The sequence below is a fragment of the Pezoporus occidentalis genome, unplaced genomic scaffold (assembly GCF_034315485.1).
Source record: "Pezoporus occidentalis ecotype Australia unplaced genomic scaffold, CSIRO_AGI_Poc_V1 ctg80, whole genome shotgun sequence".
In the NCBI taxonomy this organism is placed as follows: domain Eukaryota; kingdom Metazoa; phylum Chordata; class Aves; order Psittaciformes; family Psittacidae; genus Pezoporus; species Pezoporus occidentalis.
Genome location: NW_026916159.1, coordinates 3130633 through 3154976, shown reverse-complemented (window position 1 = coordinate 3154976; position 24344 = coordinate 3130633). Strand labels below are relative to the sequence as shown.

Sequence of the window (24344 nt, the reverse complement as noted above, 5' to 3'; positions counted from 1 at the left end):
GCACTGGTAGGGAAGCATGGGCCAGGGCTGGAGCTATGAATTCTTGGCAATGTGCAGCTTAAATCTGCTAACCCTGGAAAACTGCTCTGCCCTTCTCTCTTCATTCCAGGGGGTGAATTTAACTACACAGCTTTAACCATTGGCTTTTACTGTGCTGGCAGAGGTCATTTTGACTGTATTTGCTGCAGCGCTACAAGGACATGTGTAAGAATTCAGTATTTCATTCATCAGAATTTTAAAAAAAAGTCAAAACAAAACCTTACCCCAAATCCTTTGTTGACATGGACCTTTAAAATGTTTAATTTCAAAAATGTTGCACTTGTAAGAATAGCAACACTATCATTTTAGGTGAACATCGCTTATTCCAGGGAAACACATTTTGCTGCGTAAAACATGATTACTACTGTTCCATGACTACAATTGCCCTCACAAGTGCAATTCTCAAGCTTTCCTTCCAATAAATTGCTTATTTTTAAATCCATGGCATTACATCCTTGAGATGCGGTTTTACATGTCTTCAGCTACAGGTCTCCCTCCACATTGCACCTCGCTACTTTCTGCAGTGCACTGGGTGCAGTTCTCTTGTAAGCGCATGGAATTCCTGTTAAATCAGGGGTATGTATTAAGGACACTTCATTAGGTAATATATGTTTGAACATACCTAAAAATAAATAACAATAATAATACTATAAAAAGGTTTTACATTTTTTTTTAGAACATGATGGACTCATTTCATTCATTTGAAGTGGCATGGTGGACTATAGGTCATATCCTAGCCATTAGCATTCACGTTTCAGTAGCAAATACTGGGGTTGCATAATGTTACGTGATCAGAATTCTAATTTTGATTTTAACACAAATTATTTTTTTCCCTGTGGGAGCAAATATATAACTGATTTTCTACACTTCCTACCATGTAGTGTATTCAAACCCCATAAATCCTAGAGAAACTAAAAGAATCCTTTCCACTATTTATTTTCAGAGTCTCTCACCATTAGCTTATTCTTCAGAAAGACTGTTTTTCTAAACCCTGCCTTCCCTTCTTCCTCCCAGGTCAATGCTGCATTCTTCTACCGTGGCAAGTTGATGGGGGATTTTGAGACTCCAGTTCAGGCAAAGTCTTCCCCACACCCAGTGTGACACTTACATGAGGAAACCTGGCACTTTGTCCAACACAACCTTTCCCAAAAGAGTGACAAGAGAGTACTCCTGGGTTAAACTCCTAACTACTATAAAGTAACATGTTAGCACTAAGGAAATTTTTTTTCTGGAACTGACTCACTTTTTCCTACCCCAGCTCTCCCAGCGTTACTAGGAATCCCTACAGAACTTGGGCCAAGCTGAAAACCATAAGTGAAAAGGAATGCGAATCACCAGCCTTAGAACCACTCCTAACTTCACTATGTTTAATTAGTTTATCACCTAAACCACTAATGGCATGTCCACAGATCTTGTGCCTCTATCTTCCCCTCCAGATTCACACATTTTAATCCTTTCGAACCAAGGCATTATTAGGCTACATCACACACGGCTTCATCCATCATTTCTATGCTTGATGTTCTTTTAATATCCTGTTCCTGTCAGAGTGCAGCAGGAACTTGTGAACTGTGTCATCAGCTCAAAGAACTAGATGTGGGGCAAAGGTACCATAGGAAGGCGATGTCTCTGCACTGTTTCTGTGCTAACTAGGACTCAAAGAGACTGCGTGCTGTTCTCAGGCTGGTATTTTTGTTCCCCTTGCTTGGGGTAATTCAGGTTGGGCCACATTCCAGGTTTCCTGTCAGTATGAGGGTCCCTTGTTCCCTGCATAACTGCCTCTGCTATGCATGTCATCAGTTGGACTGGTTGTGTTGACTAAAAAGTGAGGAGTTAGGGGACACGATACATGCTGCCTTCACAGTGGGCAGAAACTCCCTAAATGGTTCTTGGCACTGGTGGAAAATGCTGCTCTCCACCCATAGCAGGAAGCACAAACCTCCTTCCTCTACAGTGCTAATACACACCTGGCCTTCCCTTGTGTCTCTCCTCCCCTGCTAGAGGCTGCGGTGGGTGTTGTGCCCCTCTTCCTTCCTGGAAGGAGAAGAGAACTTTTGAAAAGACCTGCAGCAAGGTGCTGCAACTATGTGGTGGTGGAAAAGCTCGGTATTCCAGATGTGGTCTGAGTGCTGCAGAGAATGGTAATCGCTTCCCTACCTCCTGGCTGTGCTCCTGCTCAGTCCAGTGTGATGTTAGCCTTCATTGCTTGCCTGGTTGTCCCGAGGACAGCAGGCCCTTTTCTGCAGAGCTGCTCCCCACACCAGTATCCTGCCTGGTGTTAGTCCGTCCCAGGTACCATTTGCCCTGGTTGAATTTCGTGAGTTTCTTTTCAACCCATGTCTCCAGTCTGATTCCCTCTGAATGGCAGCTCTACCCTTTACCACGTTGACCAGTCCCACCAATTTGCTATCATCTGCAAACTTGATGAGAGGGCCCTCTGTTATCTCCTCTAGGCATTGATAAAGACGTTTAACAGGTCAGGTACCAGGATAGACCCCTACAGTACTCCACTTCTTACTGGCCTCCACGTAGAGTAGAGCCCATTAACTTCTGTCCTCTGAGCCCTATCATCCAAACAGTTTTTTACTCATGTGATTGTCCATTCATCTATCCATCCAATCATCCATCCATCCCACCATAATGTCCTAATTCGGATACAAGACTGTGGTAGATGGTGTCCAAAGCCTTGCAATTGGTGAGGCATGATTCACCCTTGGTAAATGTACGCTGTTCCTCATCACCTCCTCTTTCCTGCCTTCAGAAACATGTTCCAAGATGACATAGATTTCCACATGCACTGCAGTGAGGCTGATCAACTGACAGCTTCCCTTTGGGATTTTTTCAAGATGGGCACAATATTTGCCTTTCTCCAGTCACTGGGGGCATCTCTCAGTCTCCATGAACTTTTGTCGTGGTTTAAGCCCAGCTGGCAACCCAGAAACCACACAGCCGCGCACTCACTCCCCCTCTTCCTCCCTCCCGCTCCTGGAGGGATGGGGAGGAGAATCGAAAGAGTGTAACTCCCATGGGTTAAGATAAGAACAGCTCAGTAACTAAGGTATAACACAAACTACTACTGCTACCACCAATAATAAGTGAAATAACAAGGGAAGAGAATACAATCACTCGCCACCCGCCGACCGATACCTAGCCTGACCCGAGCAGTGACCTAGCCCTTCTGGGTAACTGCCCCCAGGTTATATAGTGGGGATGATGTGCTGTGGTATGGAATACCTCTTTGGTTAGTTTGGGTCAGGTGTCCTGTCTCTGCTTCCTCTCGGCTTCCCCTCCTCCCTGGCAGAGCATGAGCCTCAGAAAGTCCTTGGTCAGAGTAAACATTACTGAGCAGCAACTAAAAACACTGGTGTTATCAGCACTGTTCCCAGGCTGAAAGTCAAAACCACAGCACTGCACCAGCTACTAAGAGGGAGAAAAAAGACTGCTACTGCTGAACCCAGGACAGATTTCAAAGATAGAAATGCAGCTTTGCAGTGACAACAGCCAGCTGCATCAGCATCCTGACATGCAGCTCAGTTGACCCTATGCATGTTTATGGGTCAGGTTCTCCCATGTAATCCTTAACTTGATCCTCACCCACTGATGGCAGTTCTCCTCTTTGAATGCACAGAGAGCTGGGAGACCATGATGGCAGATCTGAGGCAAAGATGGCTCTGGGTACCATAGCCTTACCTGTTTCCTGTGTTCCTAGGTCATTTGCCTCATTCAGGAATAAGCCCACAGTTTCCTTTATCAGTCTTTTCCTCTTGGAGTTGTGGCAGAAACTCTTCTTGTTGCCCTTGAGAACCCTTTAAAACTCTAGTTGAGCTTTGACCTCAAAAAGAGACTGTATGTAATTCCTTTGGACATATGCAGCAGTTTCTGCATCAGCTCGGAAACCTGAGTTAGCTACTTTGATGGTGGAACTGTATAGAACAACAAGCACCGAGGCTATTAAGAAATGTAATATCTGAATGCCCTGCATAAGCTTCAGTATAAATTGTTCTCTTCTGTATCTGTCTGAAGGCAGCTGCTTTGTTCTGCTTTGTCAGGGAAACTGTTAATAATTTAATAACTAAGGGAACTAATGAGGCCTATGGATTTGAGCCTCATGCTCAGACTCTCCAGTGTCTGATGAAGTGTGAATTTTTACTGAAGCTTTTTCCACCCTGAGGGGAAAAAGCCACTCTCATCCATGTGGACTCTCCTGTGACTAATAAAGGGTGAGCTCACACTGCAGTTTTTGCTGTACAGGAAGTACAGGTAAGGTGAGTACCTTACCAGTACCTAGCCCTAGTTTAATGACACCTTAGGAAAACATGTAACTCTGAAGATATCTACCCCCTAATTCAGATTTGACAAGCGGGCTTGGGAATTACTAGGGAGAATGGACAGACTGACAAAGGCAGGTCCAAAGTCATTATTTAAGCCTCATGCATTTTGAAACATCCCAACTTTTTTCTGCTTTGCATTTCAAACACATTTCATTGGAAAGGTACACAATAATTTACATTATTAGTCTAATTTTTGAAACAGGTGAACTGTAATGATTCATCTTTTGAAAAACATATTACTCCTCAAGTACTGCAGACTAACAATTTCACATGCTTATATGCGCCATACTTTTCACGGATGGCTTACATGTTTAGTATCTTATACAAAATAAGGTTGTTTCTAATGTAAGCCAGTAAGACTTCTGTAAAAACAAATTTTATCTACCATTTTCTTTCTATAGTAGACTAAGCTTGGATTTAGCAAAGAGGAATGCTGTCTGGTCTGATTTGGATGCATATATGTCATGAGCAACCTCTTCAATACATGCATGAGGCTGCTGCTGTCACCTTTCCTAGACAAATACACTCAGGCCAATGACTGATGAATGAGGTGTGTTTCCCTGTGGCATAGCTAATGTATATTAGTTATCATGTTTTAAACCAACACAAAGGCATTTTTATTGTGAGGTAAACCAGGTGAGGCCAACCAAAGGCAGCAGCATAGGGCTGACCTCCTCTACCAACCTATCTGCAGCTTGTCTGATTTTACAGGCATGTAGCTACCACATTAATTAAGTTTTCACTGTGAAAAACCTCACAAAACCAAAACAAGGTCCTGCGCCACTGAAGACAAAGCACAGTGTAAGTGGCTGTATATGTGACAGGAGATTTATGCTGGCCTGGTGAGGAAATGGTATCGTTCTCACCCCAGCAGTGTGTGATTCAATGTAAGTAGTAATAAAACTGCCTGAAGAAAGGCAAATAAGCTTGTACTGAATTCCAGCCCACTGAAACTACCAGACTTTTTCCACTACCTGTGCTCTCCCCTTAAGTGCTGCAAGTATACTTCTTGGCCTCTTTTACCTCTTCCTAGTCTCAAACGCATTTGTCTACAAAGACTCATCCCACTGAGCAAAAGAACTATTGAGCAAGTAACAGAACTAAAGAACAAGTGACCTAAAGTATCGTATCTCACACCATCTATACCGCAGGTGAGAACAGTCTTTCTTTCCCTCCCCTGAAAATGCATCCTTTTCCATCCACCCGTCCTCCCACATAAGCAAAGACACACACAAACATGCTAAATGGTTGAGTACGTCTGAGCATGATGCCCTGTGTGCTACTGCAACAGATAATGTGATCTCTAGCAAATATAAAAAGGTCCTTTACGCCAAAATATTTTGCAAAGGGAGACTTAGTAGCACAGAACTGAAGAGGCACTACAACATCCATGTGTATATAGCCTCTGTAAGATGTTCCATCTCCAACATGCAAATGAAACCCAAACAGAAAAGCAAGTGGAAATCATAGCTATTATTAACTAGGAAGTGAGAGACAGAATCTAGTCCGAAATTCCAGCAGATAATAAACATTAGGTGTCATCTGACTGAAGTAGTCTCAGGAATTCAACAGGCACATGCTACACACCAGTACAAACCCAGGCTTGAGAAATCAGTGATGACCAGGCAGCCAGAGGTGATGGGCTGGTTATTGCAGTCTCTTGAATTAGACCCTCCTTGTAAATTCACCAATCAGTCATGCTTTATTGGTGGAAAAATTGGGAATCAGGCCTGCTGAACGGTATAAATGACAACAAAATGAAGAAATTTTCATTCTCATTAGGAAACAGTGATCAGAATCCATACATCCTGAAATCTTTTTTTTTCTCTTTTGAAACCTTAAAATATGAAATCATAAGGTCCTTTCCATTATTTATGATCACACTATTTCAGTTATTTCCTGAACTGTATTTTCTAGTTTATTCACAAATGATTGGTTTCAACCTAGGAAATTCTAGGCTAATTCAATAGCCCTTGATGTAAAGTGTAATGTAAGCTATTCATGAAGACATACACATTTTGTCAAAGCATAGGGAAAACTAAGAAGCATTTATCAAACATTTTCTTAAAATTGGGCTTCACTGTATTTCCTCCTCATATACCTTGATTGGCCATTTCTATTACAAAAAAAAAAGAAAAAATAAAGTACTTTGAAAAGTGCTACTTTTAAATATTTCCTTTCCCTTGATATTCAAACATTTTCTTTCCTTGATATCTGGAGGAAAGTCTTGCATTATTTCTGATGCTCCAAGCAACCTCTTTGCTCATACTACTTAGCACATAGGAGCCTGAATACTTCTGTGGCACAATGGCTCAAGGTTTTTCCTTCCCCTTCACTACACGTACGGCTGTTTCCCCCTGAAATACTTACCAGGCTCATGCCCTGCCCTATTTTCTCCTACTAGCCACAATGTCACCCTTTCATCTCACTAGCCCCAACTGACCTCCATCCACTACCCGCCTCGATCCCGTCCCCACCACCACAGCGGAACCCAACGCAGCGCGCCTCGCTGCCCGCACACCATCGCAACCTGGGCGAGCTGCCCAGGACGCAAGGGGCACCTTTTCTGTACTCTCATTAATAGCCTATTATTTCTACTCCTTTCACCTGCGATCGCACCAGCGGTTGGCCATTTCACTGCATTTAATTAGCCCTCCAGAAAAGGGGAGCGGCCGCCATCTAAGCGGCGGGCCCGCGGACTTCGTCCTCTCTTCAGACCTCCACCGGTCCTCCCTCCTCTGAGCTCTTATTTGTTCCATTTCCAGGCCGAATTGCTCAGGACATGGAGGCAGCCGCAGAGAAGGCAGGTCCCGGAACTAACCCTCTTCCCCACTGCCGCCGACCAACTCACCCCTCTTCCGCTTAGCTGTCCCCTTCTGCCCTACCCTCACGCTGCTGCTCCTCACCCTTCCCGCCCGCCATTGGCCCACCCGTGACGGCAATGGCGCGGCCTCTCAGTCGCGCAGGCGCAGCGCTGCGCGGCTCGCGGGCTCGCGCGGGTGTCCGTTGCCCCGCCTCGCCCTCGCTTCCCCCCCCCCCCCCCCCCCCCCCCCCCCCAACCTCACTACGTCTCTCCGCGAGCCATCACGGGCGTTGTTGTCGGTTGCGCTTTGGAGCCGCAGCAGCGGCAGGGCCCGGCCCGGCGGAGCGACGGACAGGCAGGCACAGACAGGCGAGGGGCAGGAGCCTACGCGGCCCGGCCGAGATTCTCCGCTGCGGTCTTCGACCTTTCCCTCCCTTCCCGCCTCGCTCCCTGTCCCTGCCGCCGCTCCCGAGGGCAGTCGCGGCGGGTGCTGCCCATGCAGGGGGCGGCGCGGGGCGCGGCGGCCCGAGGAAGAGACGCCGCCGCTGCGGCAGGCAGTAAGTTGCGGCGGGTTTGGGCCGGGTTCAGCTTGGGCCTGGCCGGTGGGGTGTGTTGGGGTCTCTTTCTCCCCTCCTTTCGCTTTTCCGTTTCTCCCGGAGCCGGCGTCGCCTGCCGGGCTCTCCCCGGCTGGCCCAATGGCGGCCTCGGCCCAGGAGGAGGCGGTGCGGGTGCTCTTCCTGGCCGCCGAAGGTCGGTGTCTCGGTGCCGCCCAGGGCAGGAGGAGCGGAATATGAGGAGGGAGAGGGAGAGAAGCGGGTTTTACTGCAGTGGGGACAGTGGGATCCTGGCGGGAGCCTCTGGTGTCCCCCCACGAGAGCCCTGTCCCCCTCCGAGGCAACAGTGCGTGTGCCCGGATCCTCGCGGCGTGGCTGACCCTGACTGCCCGCCCTGGAGCAGCGCACCGGGGATCATCGTGGCATCCCCGCTCCGCCTTGTACTTGTTGTCGCTTGAGTCAAAAAGAGATAAACAAGGGAGGTGAAAGCTCTCCTGTTATGGAGTCGGTCCAGTCACGGGTGCGCTTGGGGGGAATGACGGTGCATCTTGCCCCTCGGAAACGGGTGCGTAGCCAACAGGTTCTCTGAATGCAAGTGGGTGGCTTTCTCCGCGGAGCTGGAACGTGTTCCTGACGGAGCAGTTATAGCACAAGTATCTTTGTGGATACATGTATTACTTCCGTCAATACACTTCTTGTACTGAATTTGCTGCCTTTGGATCGTTATAGAATCGGTGGGATGAGTAGGTGAGCCCTGGATAGAGGTCTTGGTGCTTTCTGCTAGGTACGTTTTGGCACCCAGATGGTACTCCACTGGTTATATTTATGGAAGATGATGTTTGTGGTTGATGTACAGTCTTCGTAATAGCTGAAGGACAGACCTATGTGGTTCAGTTTGGTAGGGGATTTTGTTTGGTGTTTTTTCCTTTTTTTTTTTTTTTAATTTTTTCCTAATAAGTACACTGGATAAAGTATTGGAGAGTATCCACCAGGAAAAAAGCCTGTATTGACCAGAGGATGGCTGGAGACAAATGTGACCTATTTTCAGATTGAATAGCTTTATTGGTAAGGGCTTAATTTAAGGCCCCTGCCAACCCAGACCATTCTGTGATATGATTCTGTACTGAAACACCTGTGAAGGGGAGAACCCTTTACAAAAGCATATGCGCATATAAAAAGCTTTGGGTTTTTGCTTATATGAAGATAGTTTCTTACTGATCATCTTGCTTTCAAGGGCTTATTAAGAGCAGATATGCAAAGAAGTGGTTTCCTTAATGGTACCATTGCAGTTCCTGGGGCTGAAGTGTATTATATGGTTTACAGCCATCTAGCATGAATGAATTGCATGTAAATCTGCTTACGCCTGCCCTCTGTAGTGCAGTCACTACTTAGTCATATAGGCTGCTTTTTGGAGTTGTTTATTATGGATCTATTTAGATCGTCAGGCTCTGGGGAAGGACCAGTTTAATGAATCTCAGCAAAATGAATTCTATATAGAGGTGTTTACAGGAAAATATTTATTAGGTTGGAAATAAGCAGGTCTTGCAAGGCATGCACCATTAGGAACTGGGTTACTGAAGGGTTGGGATTTTTTTGATCACTGTATATCACAGGAAGTGGGAATTTGGCTGGTGGTTTTGTGCTATTGCTAATCCTTAGAAAGAACGAATCTTAAATAAACTTGCAAGAGCTAACAGTCATTTCTACAGAATGTAATCGGATTTTTACCTTAAGGAACATGTTGAAATGTTAACTTAAATAGGCTAATAGCTGCCCCTTTTACTTCTAGTGCATGAAAGCATCTAGATTTAAAGACTTAACCATTCAAGTTAAGGAGGAGAATGTCCAGTCTTGTCTCACATTTTTCCAGAATAGTGCAAATGACCAGGAGAGTGGTAGAATGATTTTTCAAATGTTTGGGAAAAGAAGCTAACCTGAATGCTAGAGTAATGCCTGGGAGCCCATGTATCATTTAAGACAGCACATGCATCTGGCTTTTTTAAGAGAATCTTTGTGATCCACACCTGAAGCTTCCAACAAACACAGGGAAGATGACATTGTAAGTGGACTTAGTGATAAACTGCTCTGGGGTTACATGTGGGGTTTTCTCTTTGGCTGTTTTTTTGATTTTGCACAATTAAGAAGCAAGAAAGTACAGGTACTTTTGTACAGTCATCTGGCTGTGAAAATTGATATTCTCATGTGCTGTGGGTGGTTACACTGTAGATACATAGTCTGCTCTCTGAATATTCTAAACAAATAGCATGTTAAGAGTGTGCATGTTAATAGGCTACTGCAGATACTATTCTGCTTATAATAGTCCTCTTCCTTGCGCACTGTTCTGACCAGCCTGATCTCTTCTAAAGCTCTAACTTGCTGCCTTCAGTATCTTATTCGAATAATTTTGCAGTCTACACCTTCAGTGTATCATGGTACTTTTTATTCTACTAGCAACTGTAATGCCAAACCAATGCCTTTGTCTTGCTTTGCCTGCCCTGCTTTCAAGGGCACAATATCCTGGTGCAGCTAGGTTTTCCTCAGAATCTCTCATGAAATAATGCACTTTTTCTTGGGTTTTGTCTGCTTTCAAAATTCCGCTGGAATGCTGTAACTGTATTGATGAACTGTTCATTCCTACTTAATAGTGTTTTCTAATTATGTTTTAAAATAAGAAATGGATGAAATGTGGTTCAGATCAGGGACACTACCTTTTGTATATCAGGTTGAACTGTAGTTTATTATGAATATAGTAGTATTAAATTTCATGCGCTCTTCACTTTAGTAACCTATGAGTTTCTGTGCATCTTCCTTATCAAGCTATTTTCAAGCACTGAACTGGAATGCTGCAGCTTCTATAATAATGTAAAGTAGCTGTTGTTTTAATACACATAACAGTATTATGTAAGAGTTTAAGAGGATTTGAAAAACTGTGTGTTCACTTGCAATTCTAGGATAACTTACCCTGGCAGAGTTCTAGTATATATAAGTTGGTAAGTCACCAATGTTAAAGCTGAATGAGGGAAAAGTGCTCTGTAAAACTGAATGAGGGAAAAGTGCTCTGTATTTTTTTTTTTTTTTTGTACTTGTGAAATATAAAACAGAGCATGTTCACTTTCTGTGAAGCTGAATCTCTCAGTTTACAGTGATCTTCAACAGTGTTGGGACATGAATGCTGCACTGAATTTGACAGCCTGGTTGTTACTCTTCATGTATCATTCTGTGTTTTCTGCAGCAGTCTACTATCTAGTTACTGGCTGGCCTTAAACCAGCTTTACTTGGGAGATAAGATGATAGCCTAGACTTCTGTAATTTTAGTTCATGTTGAATCATGGTGAATTTCAGGTGTCTGCCAGTTACTAACTGGTATGGATGCTATAGGATTAGAATGCTATAAATGAGGATGAAGTATAGACTGGAGATTGGAGTAGATCTGATTCTTAAGGTTTAAGTAGTTTGTATCCTAAATGGAAAATGTCAGTATCTCAGTGGCAAGTTAAGTCAATTCTGCACTTAAGTTTTATGTTAGCAAATGTATTGCTAAACAAATGAAGCTGTCTTGATATTTGAGCTCAGAGATTGTTCTTAAGAAATTTAATAGACATTATTATTGCTCGTCATGGGAGGGAGCCCAGCCAGGACAGCTGACCCAAACTAGTCCAAGAGATATTCCATACCATAGAATGTCATGCTCAGTTACAGAAACTTGTGGAGAGTTAGCTGGGAGCCACCGATTGCTACTCAGGGACAGGCAAAGCATCGGTTAGCAGGTGCTGAGCAACTGTGTTGTGTGCATAATTTGTTTTTTTTTTGTTCTGTTCTTGTTTCTATCCCCCACACCCCATTTCCTTACATTTTTGTTGTTATTGAAATTTTACTTCAATTAAACTGTTCTTACCTCAACCCATGACTTTTTACGGTTTTCCCTGATTCTTCTCCCATCCCATGGGCAGGGGTGGCTTTGTGGTGGTTAGTTGCTGGGGTTAAACCATGACATAGGTATTAACAATATGTATACACGTTTGCATCTGAAAACTCATATTTGACCTAGCATTTGATGCTTTCACCTCCCTTGACACAGAATAAAAACCATGTTTATGATTCTGAATTGACACAGAAAAGATGAAGTTAGGTGTTACAACAGTGGTAACTTGTTAAAATGATAATGCACACTGGAGTTTTCATTGATTAATGTGGAATGTTTAGGGCTTCTGTTAGTGGTCTCTGCTACACTGTCTTGCATGAGAAAACAATGTGGTCATGTTAATAAATTGACATTTGAAACAGGCAAAGCAATTTTGAGGATTCATGAACATGGAGTAGATGAGGCGATTGCTATAAGAGAGTCCAGATTGGTGGAATAGAAATCAGAGTTGTCTGGTTTTTGTGAAGTTCCTGCAGTAGTTTTTCTGGAAATAAAGGTGTGGTGTTCTGTCTAAAAGATGGTGATACCATCAGGAATCAATAATGATTTTTGTCTGATATGAAAATTTTCATAGTCAATTTCATGCCCCTAGTTTTTGTTGTTGGATTTTTATTTTTTTTTATTTTTTTTTGGGTGGGGTGGGAAGAGTGTTGTGGTTTAAACCCAGCCACGCAGCTTGCTCTCTCACTCCCCCCTTCCTCCCTCCCGCTCCTGGAGGGATGGGGAGGAGAATTGAAAGAATGTAACTCCCATGGGTTAAGATAAGAACAGCTCAGTAACTAAGGTATAACACAAGCTACTACTGCTACCACCAATAATAATGATAAGTGAAATAACAAGGGAAGAGAATACAATCACTCGCCACCCGCCAACCGATACCTAGCCTGACCCGAGCAGTGATCTAGCCCTTCTGGGTAACTGCCCCCAGGTTATATAGTGGGCATGATGTGCTGTGGTATGGAATACCTCTTTGGTTAGTTTGGGTCAGGTATCCTCTTTCTGCTTCCTCCCGGCTTCCCCTCCTCCCTGGCAGAGCATGAGACTCAGAGTCCTTGGTCAGACTAAGTAGCAACTAAAAACACTGGTGTTATCAGCACTGTTCCCAGGCTGAAAGTCAAAAACACAGCACTGCCACAGCTACTGAGAAGGAGAAAAATGACTGCTATTGCTGAACCCAGGACAAAGAGTATATTCATAAATGAATATTCTTGACTGTTTAAAATGAGGCTTTGAAGGACTAAATCAAATCCAGTGGCTTTTTGTACTTGTCTGTATTGAAGATGGTTTTCACAGAGATACCAACTATCTAGTGAGGCTCTACAACACAGTTCTCATATTTTAGTTTGCTCTTTGGTGGTGTTCTGCAAACCACTCACGACAGCTTTGTAGACCCATGTGAAAGAGGAAAATTTAAACTTTCCATGCTTGATGTGACTGTACTAATCTTCAAGAAAATAGAATGGTAGACAGCAATCTGTAGGTCTCAATGGGAATTTCTTGTCTAAGAAATAAGTGTATTCTCTATTTGGTGATATCCTGAATCGTGCATTGTAAGTTTAATTTTTCTCATACATCAGAGCTGCCTCAGAGTCTTGCTCTTAGATCTCAGGTAATGCAGGCTTTCATAATTGTCTATTACAAAATAACATTAGTGACTTTTATTTCTTCTCAAATCTGTAATGCTACCCCTGTCTCCCCCAGGCTTTTGTTTATAGGTTGAAGAGCAATGTTGTATTAAGTTTATTGGCCTGTCAAATTTCTGCTGCTGGCTCTTCACTGGATAATGGACCTTAAGGGTTGAAGTATTCTTGTTAGGGCTTTATTTTTATTTCTGGATTTATTTTTATTTGTTTTTAATTCTGGAAGAGTTAAGGCTAGGCATCAGTAGCTCTCATGCCTGTAATACATTCTGAAACCATGAAAAACTGACATTTCACTACAGGTTTACCAAATGTTTAATGGCAAAGCTTCTGCAATTGGCAGCTCTCATATCTTTCAGAACAAAATTCTGAAGGCTGTTTAAAAGTAAGGAATACAGTTAGATCCTGCAGGTTAATTCTTCCTTTATGTTTGGAGCACAGAGCTACTTGGTAACTCTTATCTTCATCATTTTAGCTGTAGCCATGCTGAATGGTAGAGAGATTTGCTGATACATCTTGTCATTGTAGTATGAGGTGGATGCTGATGCTGTGGCTAATATGAAAATAAAAGAAGTGCATGTACACCTTGAAAAGATCTAGTGTAGTGTTTTATTATGGAACTTGTCAGGAGCAGGAGAGCTTACGGGGTTTGTAATCAGTAAAGGGGAAGATATGTGTGTATGCATGGTGCAATTTGGTGTGTATGTTCAGTCTTGTAACACTTTGTACCAATGTCTAGCATATTGGCTTTCCCTTATATAAAAGTGATCAAAAACCCTCTTGGGGAAAGCAGTTTGACACACTGGTGAAGGCACCATTATATAAAAGAGTGGCTCATATAGTAACAAAGACTGTTTTTAAAGGCTCATAGATTAGGTTGTGGAGGTATTTTACAGCAGATAAAAATTGACAGGAAATACTGGAAAAATGTGGAAAATTATACTTGCACAGTTTATATACTGAGTTGATATTTGCTTTCAGATTCTAATGGTCTGTACAAATTATTTTCAGAGTAAAAAATTGCTTCTGGATCTCTGATCAGTTTATGTCAAATTTTGGTTTCCTGTTCCTAAGATGACTAGCAACATAAGTCTTACTCTTACCATATAATTGTGTAGTAAATAAATAATTGCTATAGATGCTTTTACTCATCTGAGACAAAAGAGAGCAAAAGGAGAAACAGAGTGAAAATTATTTAATGTGTCTTTTGGATGTGTGTAGTGTATGCATCCACTGAACTAGTCATCCTAAACTCCTGTTACAGAAAATGAAAATGTGTGCTTTTAAGAAATGATTCATTTGATCTATTTAGCTATCTGCTTCAGGGTGCAATTTGTTTTATCATCGACTCTTATCCGTGTTGAGTGAATCTCCATTTATCCTGAAGGGAGACAGGAATGGTTAGCTGTGGACAGAGATTACTTTAGCTTTCATGTCTGTTAGCCTGATAATGCAGGGAAGTTTTTACATTGATAGTATTATAACATTTTGTTGAAATGGGACCTTGAATCTTAATTTTCTAAAGAAGCTAATACACACATTAAGGTAAGATGCATTAGGCTGGTCTTGTATGTAATGTATAATCTAATAAAAATTTTTGAACAGGATGAATTGCTGAAAGAAAAACTAGTGTTTCTGAAACATACTGTTTTTCTAAACGGATCCATTAGAGATCTATTCATCCATCTCTTAAAGGTGGTTGAGTCACAGTACTGTTGTTAAGCTTCTCAATAGTATGCTTGTGATACTACAAAACAACTTCTGCAGATCTCTGTTACAGAAGCTGTTTGAAGTATTTTGTGAGATAGGGTATTTGAGTGTCTATGGAAGGAAGGCTCTGTTTACTGGCCAGCTGTTTACTGGCAAATGTTGACATTGCATAAAATGAGTATGAAGGGCGTAGCTGCATTCTGGTATAGTTAGGGAAAATGGCATTTTTAAAAAAAAAACATAATTAGCCACATGGATTATACGCTGCTAATGGTTAGTAATCTCACCAACTAGAAAACCCAGTGCTGAAAAATAAACTCATAAAGGACTTGAGATAATGTGAATAAAAGGAAAGGCAGATATTTTTTTGTGATATAACTGTCTTTTAAGTGTTTTTCCTCAGGCTGTAGTTCTGCTTGCTGGCAAAGTATGGCTGGTTGAAATTTTGTGTGCTGCAGTTTGCAGCTCCTCCATTGGTAGAAATGGACATGAGGTCAGACTGTAAACTGGATCAATGAAATGATCTGTCATTAAAGATAGCAGTTTGGAGTGTGATGGTAAGTAGATGTGTTAAATCTGGAAGTTTTGGGTAGTTCCGTTTATATTTTGCTCCAGAAGTTTTACTGATGTAACTAAGGAAACAGCTGCAAAGAAAGGGTCTTAAAGAGGCTTCAGCTTGAAAACTGGTACCTTGTGAAACTGCACTCTTGGTTGATCCTTAAGAGCTTTCAAAATTCTGCTTTCTTATTCCAGAGAGCAACTAAGAAATTACTTTTCTGAAACGTATTTGTATTGTAACTGTGATCCTTTAAGTAGCCTATTTAAATTGTGATCAAGCTTGTATCTATGCACTGTGACAGCTTTGCATCCATTTCCTACTACTGAACTATTCTTAATTTTGTATGTTCCGTTCAAACCATATGTGGGTGTGAGATCCTTGTGTTTAGCTGCGGGAGGTTCATGTCTGAAGTTTTATTTTAAACCCACAGAATTAAAGGTTAGTTGGTCTGTTATTGTGGAGACTTTATGTTAAACTGTTAATGAATCTGTATTAATTTTATTTCTGCTAATAGGGCTGCAACATTAGTGACCATAGTTTATCTTCTGTTTCTGTCAGCTTTTGTCCTGTTGAGTACTGTATGATGTATTACTCCATGGCTTAAGTATAATTGATTTTTGCTGGAATTTTGTGCCAGCAATGTTGTTGTGTATTCTGTCATTTAGAGATAAATCAGTTGTTGAGTTTGTACAAAGATGGTTGAGAATATGCCAAGTGAACAAAATAATTAGTATAAATCTTTCCTTACTGCTGAGTGTTGTAGTTACTTCAGTTCAGACAAGCTGCATTCTGTTACATCTGGCTGGGTTTACTCTCTCCTTTTTGCTCTGCCAGGGATGGAACCTTCTTGAATTTAAGATAGAACAGCAAATTCAAAATTGACTGGTGCTTTTTTACCTCCATCTTCCTTATCTCTTTCAGTAACATTTTTTGCCATGCACTAAAAAAGCTGTCTTGTCTGTAGGTGTTGTTTTTGAACCCAAGACTTAACAGAAAATCTCTCTTAAAGCCATGTCTCCTCAGAGAGTAAAGGTTTTTCATGATAACTTGGTAACTTCAACGGCATAGGGATCAAGTGTCTGTTTTTTGACACAACTTTAAAGTTGTTTTTTAAATTTAAGCGATGCTAAGTAGATACTAAACTACTCCAGTTTAGCATAAAGTATTGAGTATAGAATGCATTATAAGTAAAACAGATTTGTAAGGAAGTGTTATGTCCTAATGGCAGTTAAAAAAGTTGTCTTTAAGTGCTCTTTTTTATTTCTTTAGAAGCTATCAAGACAGGAATTTTATAAAGCATGTTTCTGTGGGGGAGAGTGGTGGTTTTTTGTTTTGTTTTTTCTTCTTTCTTTAAATGCTTGCAGTCTTTTTAGGATTGAGACTTGAGTCACACAACCATATGTGGAACAGCTGATTAGTATCTCCCCTATTGCTTCATACAGGTTAAGGTTAAGTGGTTTTTGCATGTACATAGACTGTTTTTCATTAGCCTTTATTTTGGGGGTTAGCTCAGTATGACAGAATGTTGTAAAACAATAATAAAACATTAAATGAAAACATTATGTCAGTGCTCAGTAGCAGTAGAAAAAAAAAAGAGTAACCTCTAAAAGGGGTGACAGACTAGGACTTGAACAAGATTGAACTGAATCTGGGAAGAGAGGAAGCTAAAACTGAGTTGCTTGAGGCAAGGTAAATAGAGTATGATAGTTCCTGTTTTGGACCAGACAGTGAATGAGAAGATGCACAGGTTATCAGGGGATTAAAAACAAGAGGAAGTGGTTCTTCTCACAGCACATAGTTAAGTGAGTTAACCCTTGTTGCAGGATGTTCTTGGTACTGAAAATTCACATGCCTTAATAAAGCACCTGTCCAGTTTCATGAGGGCTGGGGTGGAATCTGTCAGGCATTATTAAACAAGAAGCCACTGTGCTCTGATGTAAAGAAGGTTTTAAATCTTTTTCATTGTTTACTGTGTTTGCCTTTGTACTATGTTCTTCCCTGTGCAACCTGTAATGGATAGGAGAGTGTTTGGCATGGGTGTTCAGTTTAATGTAGCATGTTCTAAACTAGTTTTGTACTTTCTGAAATAAGGATGAGATGGTATTACATGATTCACTGGGAATGGTAGGGGAAACTTTGTAAGATGAGCAGTATGGGATGCGATGGGAAGCAGATAATGCCAACCCCAGTTTTGATTCTGTGGCATATTCCAGTGAAATGGTTTTTGGAAGAGCATCTGAAGCACATAGAGCTTAGTAGCAGAATGAAAGGGTACAGTAACACAAAACGCGGTGAAGTTTTTAAAGCATGATCATCATCTTTAAAGAAGAGCCCCACAGCCCAATGTTTGCAATTGTTACACTTACCCTGTTCTTTGTCTAAGTTACGAGGTTTCAGAAGTTGATTGATTTCATTCAAATTTTACAGGGGTGGAGGTCTCAAACTGAATTCCCATGGACTTAATGGAAGTAGACAGCTGCATAGAGAAGAGGTTACACCATGGCTCCTGCTGAGAGAAGCAGTAAGGTGAGATTGCTAAACATCAGAGAATCCTCATAGGACCCCCAACCTTGTAATTGAATCCATATGAAACCAGGTTCATTAGTTTCACTGCCTGTGAAATAACTTGTTTAGCAGGGAGTGGTTTTAATCTAATGCTTACATTTTTGACTTGAGAATAAGTAATGTAAGGGTCAGTTTGTTTGCCAGATTCATTTTTAGAGGTTTTTTTTTCTGGAGTTCAGTTTTGAAATGGAAAATACATGCTAAAGAGCTGTTTTCTGTATTTTGAGTTGGCAATAAGCCCTCTAACTTTAATATTTGTAGCTACTTTGCACTCAAAGTGGGAGCAATGGTTAGCTTTTTGATAGCTACAGATTTTTATGTAAATCTCAATCTAAGTTAAAGATGCAGGAAAAGTTCTGGGGAAGTTTTGAATGTGGAAAAAAAGAAAAAAATGGCAATGGGACATAAGACCTTAAAAACCAGGTTTGAATATGAATGTTTTATAAGTTGGATCTTGTTTGCTTAAATGCCAAATTAACTGGTAAGAGGGAGTTCAGCATAAGTAAGCTGAACCATTGAGTTCCCTTCCCTTCCTTTACACTTTTTTCCCCTTCTGACTCATTTTCAGGACTGCTGAACATATGCAGCCTACATGCAAACTTTTTATCACCAGTTTTTGTAACTCCAGTCAAAATATTTAAGAAAACATTTTTGTTTAGCACTAAGAGTACATCCAAGCCAAATGTTTCATTTCAGCCTATAAAGCTTTGTTTGTTGTAATTACAGTATTGATTGATAATGCTCAAACTAGAGTAACAAAATTAAGCCTTCTATGTCAGTCTGAGCTTTGCTAAACAAGAAGCTGTTAAAAGGGAGAAAGTATTCAAAACTTTGTATTACTGCTGTTTCATGCTACAACATGAAGGAATATGTCAAAACTAAGTAAATTAAGCATGTTCATCTTGTCAGTGTTCTGTGCTGCCTGGCTCGTTTCTGATGTAGCTGTAAAAGTTACATATTTCAGATTTGCCAATTTTAACAGTCCTCATAATGCTGACTTTTTCAAGTGTTGCTTGCAAGGTTTCTAACTCAAAAACATGAAGGCCACTGTTTAAGAGAAATTTTCATTGTTGCACTGTTGTGATTTCAGAAATTTGGTTAACACAGCATGGCTTATCAAACCCTTTACAAAAACCCCTGAAGAATTTCATAAGTAATCTGTAAAAATATGCCAGTATGACTTTAGGAGAACTACAGGGTAATATTTTTGTGTGTTTTTACACAAATGAGTAATCTTATCCTTTATTTTTTTAGGTATGCTTGGCAGTGACAGTGGGCTATTTATTTGCATCTGATACTCGTATATGAAAAGATCGCACTTCCAAAGAGCTTAAATATTATATCATCTTCTGAAACAGAATGGCAGGCTTCAAGCGAGGATACGATGGAAAAATTGCAGGATTGTATGACTTGGATAAAACTTTGGGCAGAGGCCATTTTGCTGTGGTCAAACTTGCTCGTCATGTCTTTACAGGTGAAAAAGTAGCAGTAAAAGTAATTGACAAGACCAAGCTAGACACTTTAGCCACTGGACATCTTTTTCAAGAGGTTAGATGCATGAAACTAGTGCAACATCCCAATATAGTACGGCTGTATGAAGTGATTGATACCCAGACTAAGCTATATCTTATCTTAGAGCTAGGTGATGGAGGAGATATGTTCGATTACATCATGAAACATGAAGAAGGTTTGAATGAGGATCTGGCAAAAAAATATTTTGCTCAAATAGTTCATGCTATATCCTACTGCCATAAACTGCACGTAGTTCACAGAGACTTAAAGCCAGAGAATGTGGTCTTCTTTGAAAAACAAGGACTTGTGAAATTGACTGATTTTGGATTCAGCAATAAATTTCAGCCTGGAAAGAAGCTCACCACAAGCTGTGGATCTCTTGCATATTCTGCTCCTGAAATTTTACTTGGGGATGAATACGATGCACCAGCAGTGGGTATGTCCTTTTTGAATTCACCTATTAATCTAAAGTACAGTGGTGTTGTAGCACTCTGTTTTCTGTTTCAAGATAATGCCCCATGTGAAAGCCAGCTAACTGACGAGATAATTTTATAATCTGGATTAGTTATGGATGAATTAATGTTGGAGCAGCTCCGTTTGAAGGAGATACTCAAACATTTGCAAAAATGCATAAAAGTTCTTTGTGTATGAAGTGATGCAATTGTATGCATTGTAATTAACTTTGCTACTAAGAATGTGAATACAGTGTATATTTGCACTTGTTAAGAGGACCTATCTCCTTTTCAGAGAAGTGCCTGTTTTTAATTTAATGTCCATTGTTCCCCCCCATTGCTGCTGAAAAAAACCCCAAACACCCAGAGTGATTTTCTTAGCTCATTTCAGCTACATAAGCAGCCTGGACTCACACTGTCGTTCTTATGTCTTCTGCTGCAAGGTGGTGGGAATCAATTTCTAATAAATACTAATTTGTCTAAACCTAATCAGAGGAGAAGATGGGGTGTTAAAGAAGGCTTTAACACTCCCTTCTCTGCCCTTTTCTTGTCTGAGAAAAAGTAGAGAGTGAGTTTCTAGTTGCTCCCAATTGTTTGAAAGGTAGAAGAAATAGTAATGTGTGGATTTGTCTGTATGTTTCTAGCTGGAAAGTGTGCTAGGCAGACTGCAGATAATTCTCTTGCTCTCTCTGTTAGGTCTACTGCATATGATATTAGAATTAACTTAGAGTTTTTTTTCAAATAGCCGTTAAGCATTAATAAGAGTCACTAGATAATATTCTGTAGTCATACAGGTTACTCCTATCTGTTGGTTGAGATAGAACTTACCTCTACAATAAATTCAATTCCAAATGATGCTTCAGAAATACCTTACTGTAGTCAACATGTCTCTAGTTCTTGAGTTCCCAGTACGTGATACTTATACTCTCTTAACAACACCCATTAAGGCTCTGACACAGCTGTGTGTGTATTTTGCTATGGTTATAGTAGTAGCTGTGGTGATGGTTTAAATTAAGACTGACTTGCCCATTTTCTTACCAATCTACTGGAGGTAAACAGTCTGCTAATTTTACATGCTGACAAAGTATTCCTGCAGGCTAGTGAACTAAAATTCTCGCATTATTTTTAATATAAATATTTTTAGCTAGTAGAACTTGTGGTCTTTGCTTAAACATTTGAATGTTACTTCCTGGCTTCTAACTTTGAATAGGTGTTTTACTGTGGGCTACTTTCGCAAGTGCTATAGTTAGGGATTTTAGAGGTCTGTGCTATTTGTGGTTTTGCAAATCCATGGTGATGCTGAAGTGATGCTTGACAAAGTGATTTCTACTTAGAGGCCCCTGTTAGATGAGTTAGTTCTGGTTTTATTAGTGGCAAATCGGGGATCCTAACTCCTGAATTTTTCTGTGGTGTTCTTTGTCTTTTTATGTTGAGAATTTCCTGAAGCATGAGTCCTGAAGCATGCAGTGCCCTCCGAAGCTACATGAAACAGTACATTTGTTAAGTATTCTATACAGTGTCTTATGTGAATTACGTGTTGAAAAAGAGTAACAGTCAGATCTTGGACACTGAACAAAAACTGAAGTTTTGTAATTGCTGCCCAACTGAAGATGCTTGAAATGAAGAATAAATTAGACATTTTCAAAGAAGAGAAATTATATCAGTTACATTTTGGTGCTAGTAATATGCAAGGTGTGTATATATAGCTTGAAATTATGGTGAAGCGCTGTGAACTCATTCAGTTGTTGGATGAATAGGGCTATTAATATTGCAGTAATGACTGGCAATGGGAAAGATTTTTTGCAGTTAGGATGAAATTATATTATAGCTGAACCAATCTAAAAGTTAGTTGCTTATGAGAAAGGAGGTCATGCTTTCTCCAGTGCAGCTACATGGTCCTGCCCCTTTATGAGCATCTGGTCACTTGAAAACCAGCTTGATTTACTAAAATGCCAAATTAAAAAAGATTGCCCTGCTTATATGCTTTGCATGTTAAGGTATGTTTGCATTCATTAAATATTTTTTAAACCTTTTTTTTATGTATCCAAAGTTGTTGCTGTATTTGCAAAAATTACTGCAAGAAAAATTGATCGAGGTATACAGTGGGTTTTTCTTGCTGAAGATTTTTTCCACAAACATGTCTTCTGTGGTGTCTTACAAATAATATTAGAATGTGATATGAAGGATACATTTGTTTGCTGCAAAGAGCTGAAATATTCCGGGCAAGTTTTTTATTATGTTATATGCTTCATAAATATCATGGAAAAGCTTGCTTTATGAAAACATAATTGTTTCAGCCAGTTCAGGGATTAATGTCCTGTTTGTGATGCTACTTTAAAGTTTTCACACTTGAAGAGACTATTTAATTTAGGTCTCTCATTTCCTTTTGTGTTTAAGGCTGTAGTTAAAATGAGGCAAGAGGAATATTAGGCAATGATCATACGCTCCCAGGGCTTTTGAAAAAGCTGAGTTAGATATTAAGTTCTGTTGCCTGTAGTTTCCCATATTTTTTTCACACTCAATTAAAATTTGTTCTGGTCAGAGGAAAGTGAGAGGACTGTTGTTGCACATAAAGTTCATTTTGTAAATCAAATGGACATATTTTAGGTCAGGCTGAGTTCTGTCTAGAGCAGTGGTGCAATCCAGTGAACTCCAGCAGTATTCAGAAGTGCGTAACTACAGGTGAGAAAGAATAAAGCATGCTTCTGGTAATACTTTTGCTCTACCAGCATCAACAGATTGGATCATTAAATGAATAGAAATCACCTCTTTCCTAGGTGATAAGGTTTAATTACAGTTTTTCAGATCAGTTGATTCTTTCAGAGGAGAGCAAATTCTATTTTAACTGCTTGGCATCTCTACAAAGTGTTAAGTGCTGTGTGGGCTACAGTAATTCTGGAAGACATTGGCACTTCTGATAGGTTTTATTATTATAGTCAGATATTCTGTATGTGGTTTTGTAGCTGCATGGAAACATTTGCAGAGTGAATTCATCCTTCTAGGGATGAGAAATGGGCAAATTCAGATCCTTAAGACTGTGATTGTTTCTTTAGCAGTTGAGTGCAGGCCTCTAACAGGGTAATGTGATACACAAATAACATTGTAGGTACCATCACGATTACTTAGCCCTGTGGTTTGTTGTCACAGCAACACCAAGAGAATGGTGGCAGCATATTCCTCATAAAAGACACGACTAACAAGAATATTGTGGTTCCTGTGGCTCAGTGCTATACTGCTGCATACTACTGCAACTGGCAGTTTGTAGTCTAAATCCAGTTTGCTGCTGCCTCAGTTGCAAAGGATAACATCCTGCCTCGTTGCACTTCTATAACATCCATTGCTTTAGTAGTTAGATGGTGGCTTTCTTGTGCAATCCAGACCTGGGTATCTTGTTAAAGAAAACAGAAGATTTGTCATACATACGTTTTGCTTTCCTGAGATCATTATACTGCTTTTAGACCCACTTTGTCTTTTGTTGGAATGATCACGAATTCTTTTGTTTTCTTTTTGCATCAAATGTTTGCATTCTTACTTGAATATAGTGTGGTTGGAGTGGGTTTTCAAAGCTTCAGCCACATTTATCTGTTGCTTGAGCCTTATCTAGCCTCTGGAGCTAGTTTTGATGTTTCTGTGTGGGTACAGCTTTTATTCACAAACTGAATGACTAGTGTAAGCCTAATGGCCAGTCTGTATAACACTAACCTTTTGCGCAATAAAAATGCTGAATACAAGGCTCGAGTTAAAAAGATGGTAAAATACTTGCAAACCATATACAGTGTTGAATCATTTAGCATACCTGACAGCATTCTGGAGTTTCAGTATGCTCAAAATCGGATTATAGCCCAATATGACAGAAATGAAAAGCAAGAAGTCCTGCAAAAACTTTCACTGATTGTTCTGTTTTGAAAATCTCCCTTCTTAATGTTGTATTGCAACACTATAGAAGATTTATATTTAGATATATTATAGAAAAAGCTTGAAGATACAAGGGTGCAGAAAGCTAGAAGTGTAATACTTAGCTGCTTCCAGCATGAAAGGTCTTCCCTGTTTTGCTTGTACCAGTGCAGTTTACTCCTCATGTGCTGCACTCTATTCCATGACTGACCATTTGATGAATTGTTTTTATCAGCTCACTTGACAGAAACGTTTTCTGCCTTACCTTACCAGAAGGCTTGCCTTCTGCCAGGTTAGCAGAACTGGCTGTTCCCTTAGCACTGAGTGGAAGAGCTGGTGCAAATGAAGTGAAGGGAGCATGCAGTT

The 24344-nt window shown here is 40.6% G+C and overlaps 1 protein-coding gene across 2 annotated transcripts in view; it reads left to right on the top strand.

The window, feature by feature from the left end:
* Nucleotides 1–7462: 7462 nt before the first annotated feature.
* The window catches only part of SNRK (SNF related kinase), a 41735-nt gene continuing 24853 nt past the window's right edge, over nucleotides 7463–24344 (top strand). Inside the window, exons 1-3 of one of the 2 annotated variants that reach the window (XM_062603584.1) lie at nucleotides 7463–7727; nucleotides 17983–18081; nucleotides 19375–20068. In XM_062603584.1, the coding sequence (XP_062459568.1) occupies nucleotides 19480–20068 (589 nt within the window). In that variant the 5' untranslated portion in view covers nucleotides 7463–7727; nucleotides 17983–18081; nucleotides 19375–19479. Of the gene's footprint in view, nucleotides 7728–8542; nucleotides 8790–17982; nucleotides 18082–19374; nucleotides 20069–24344 lie in introns of those variants that run through there. The other variant, XM_062603585.1, reaches the window with a different exon arrangement.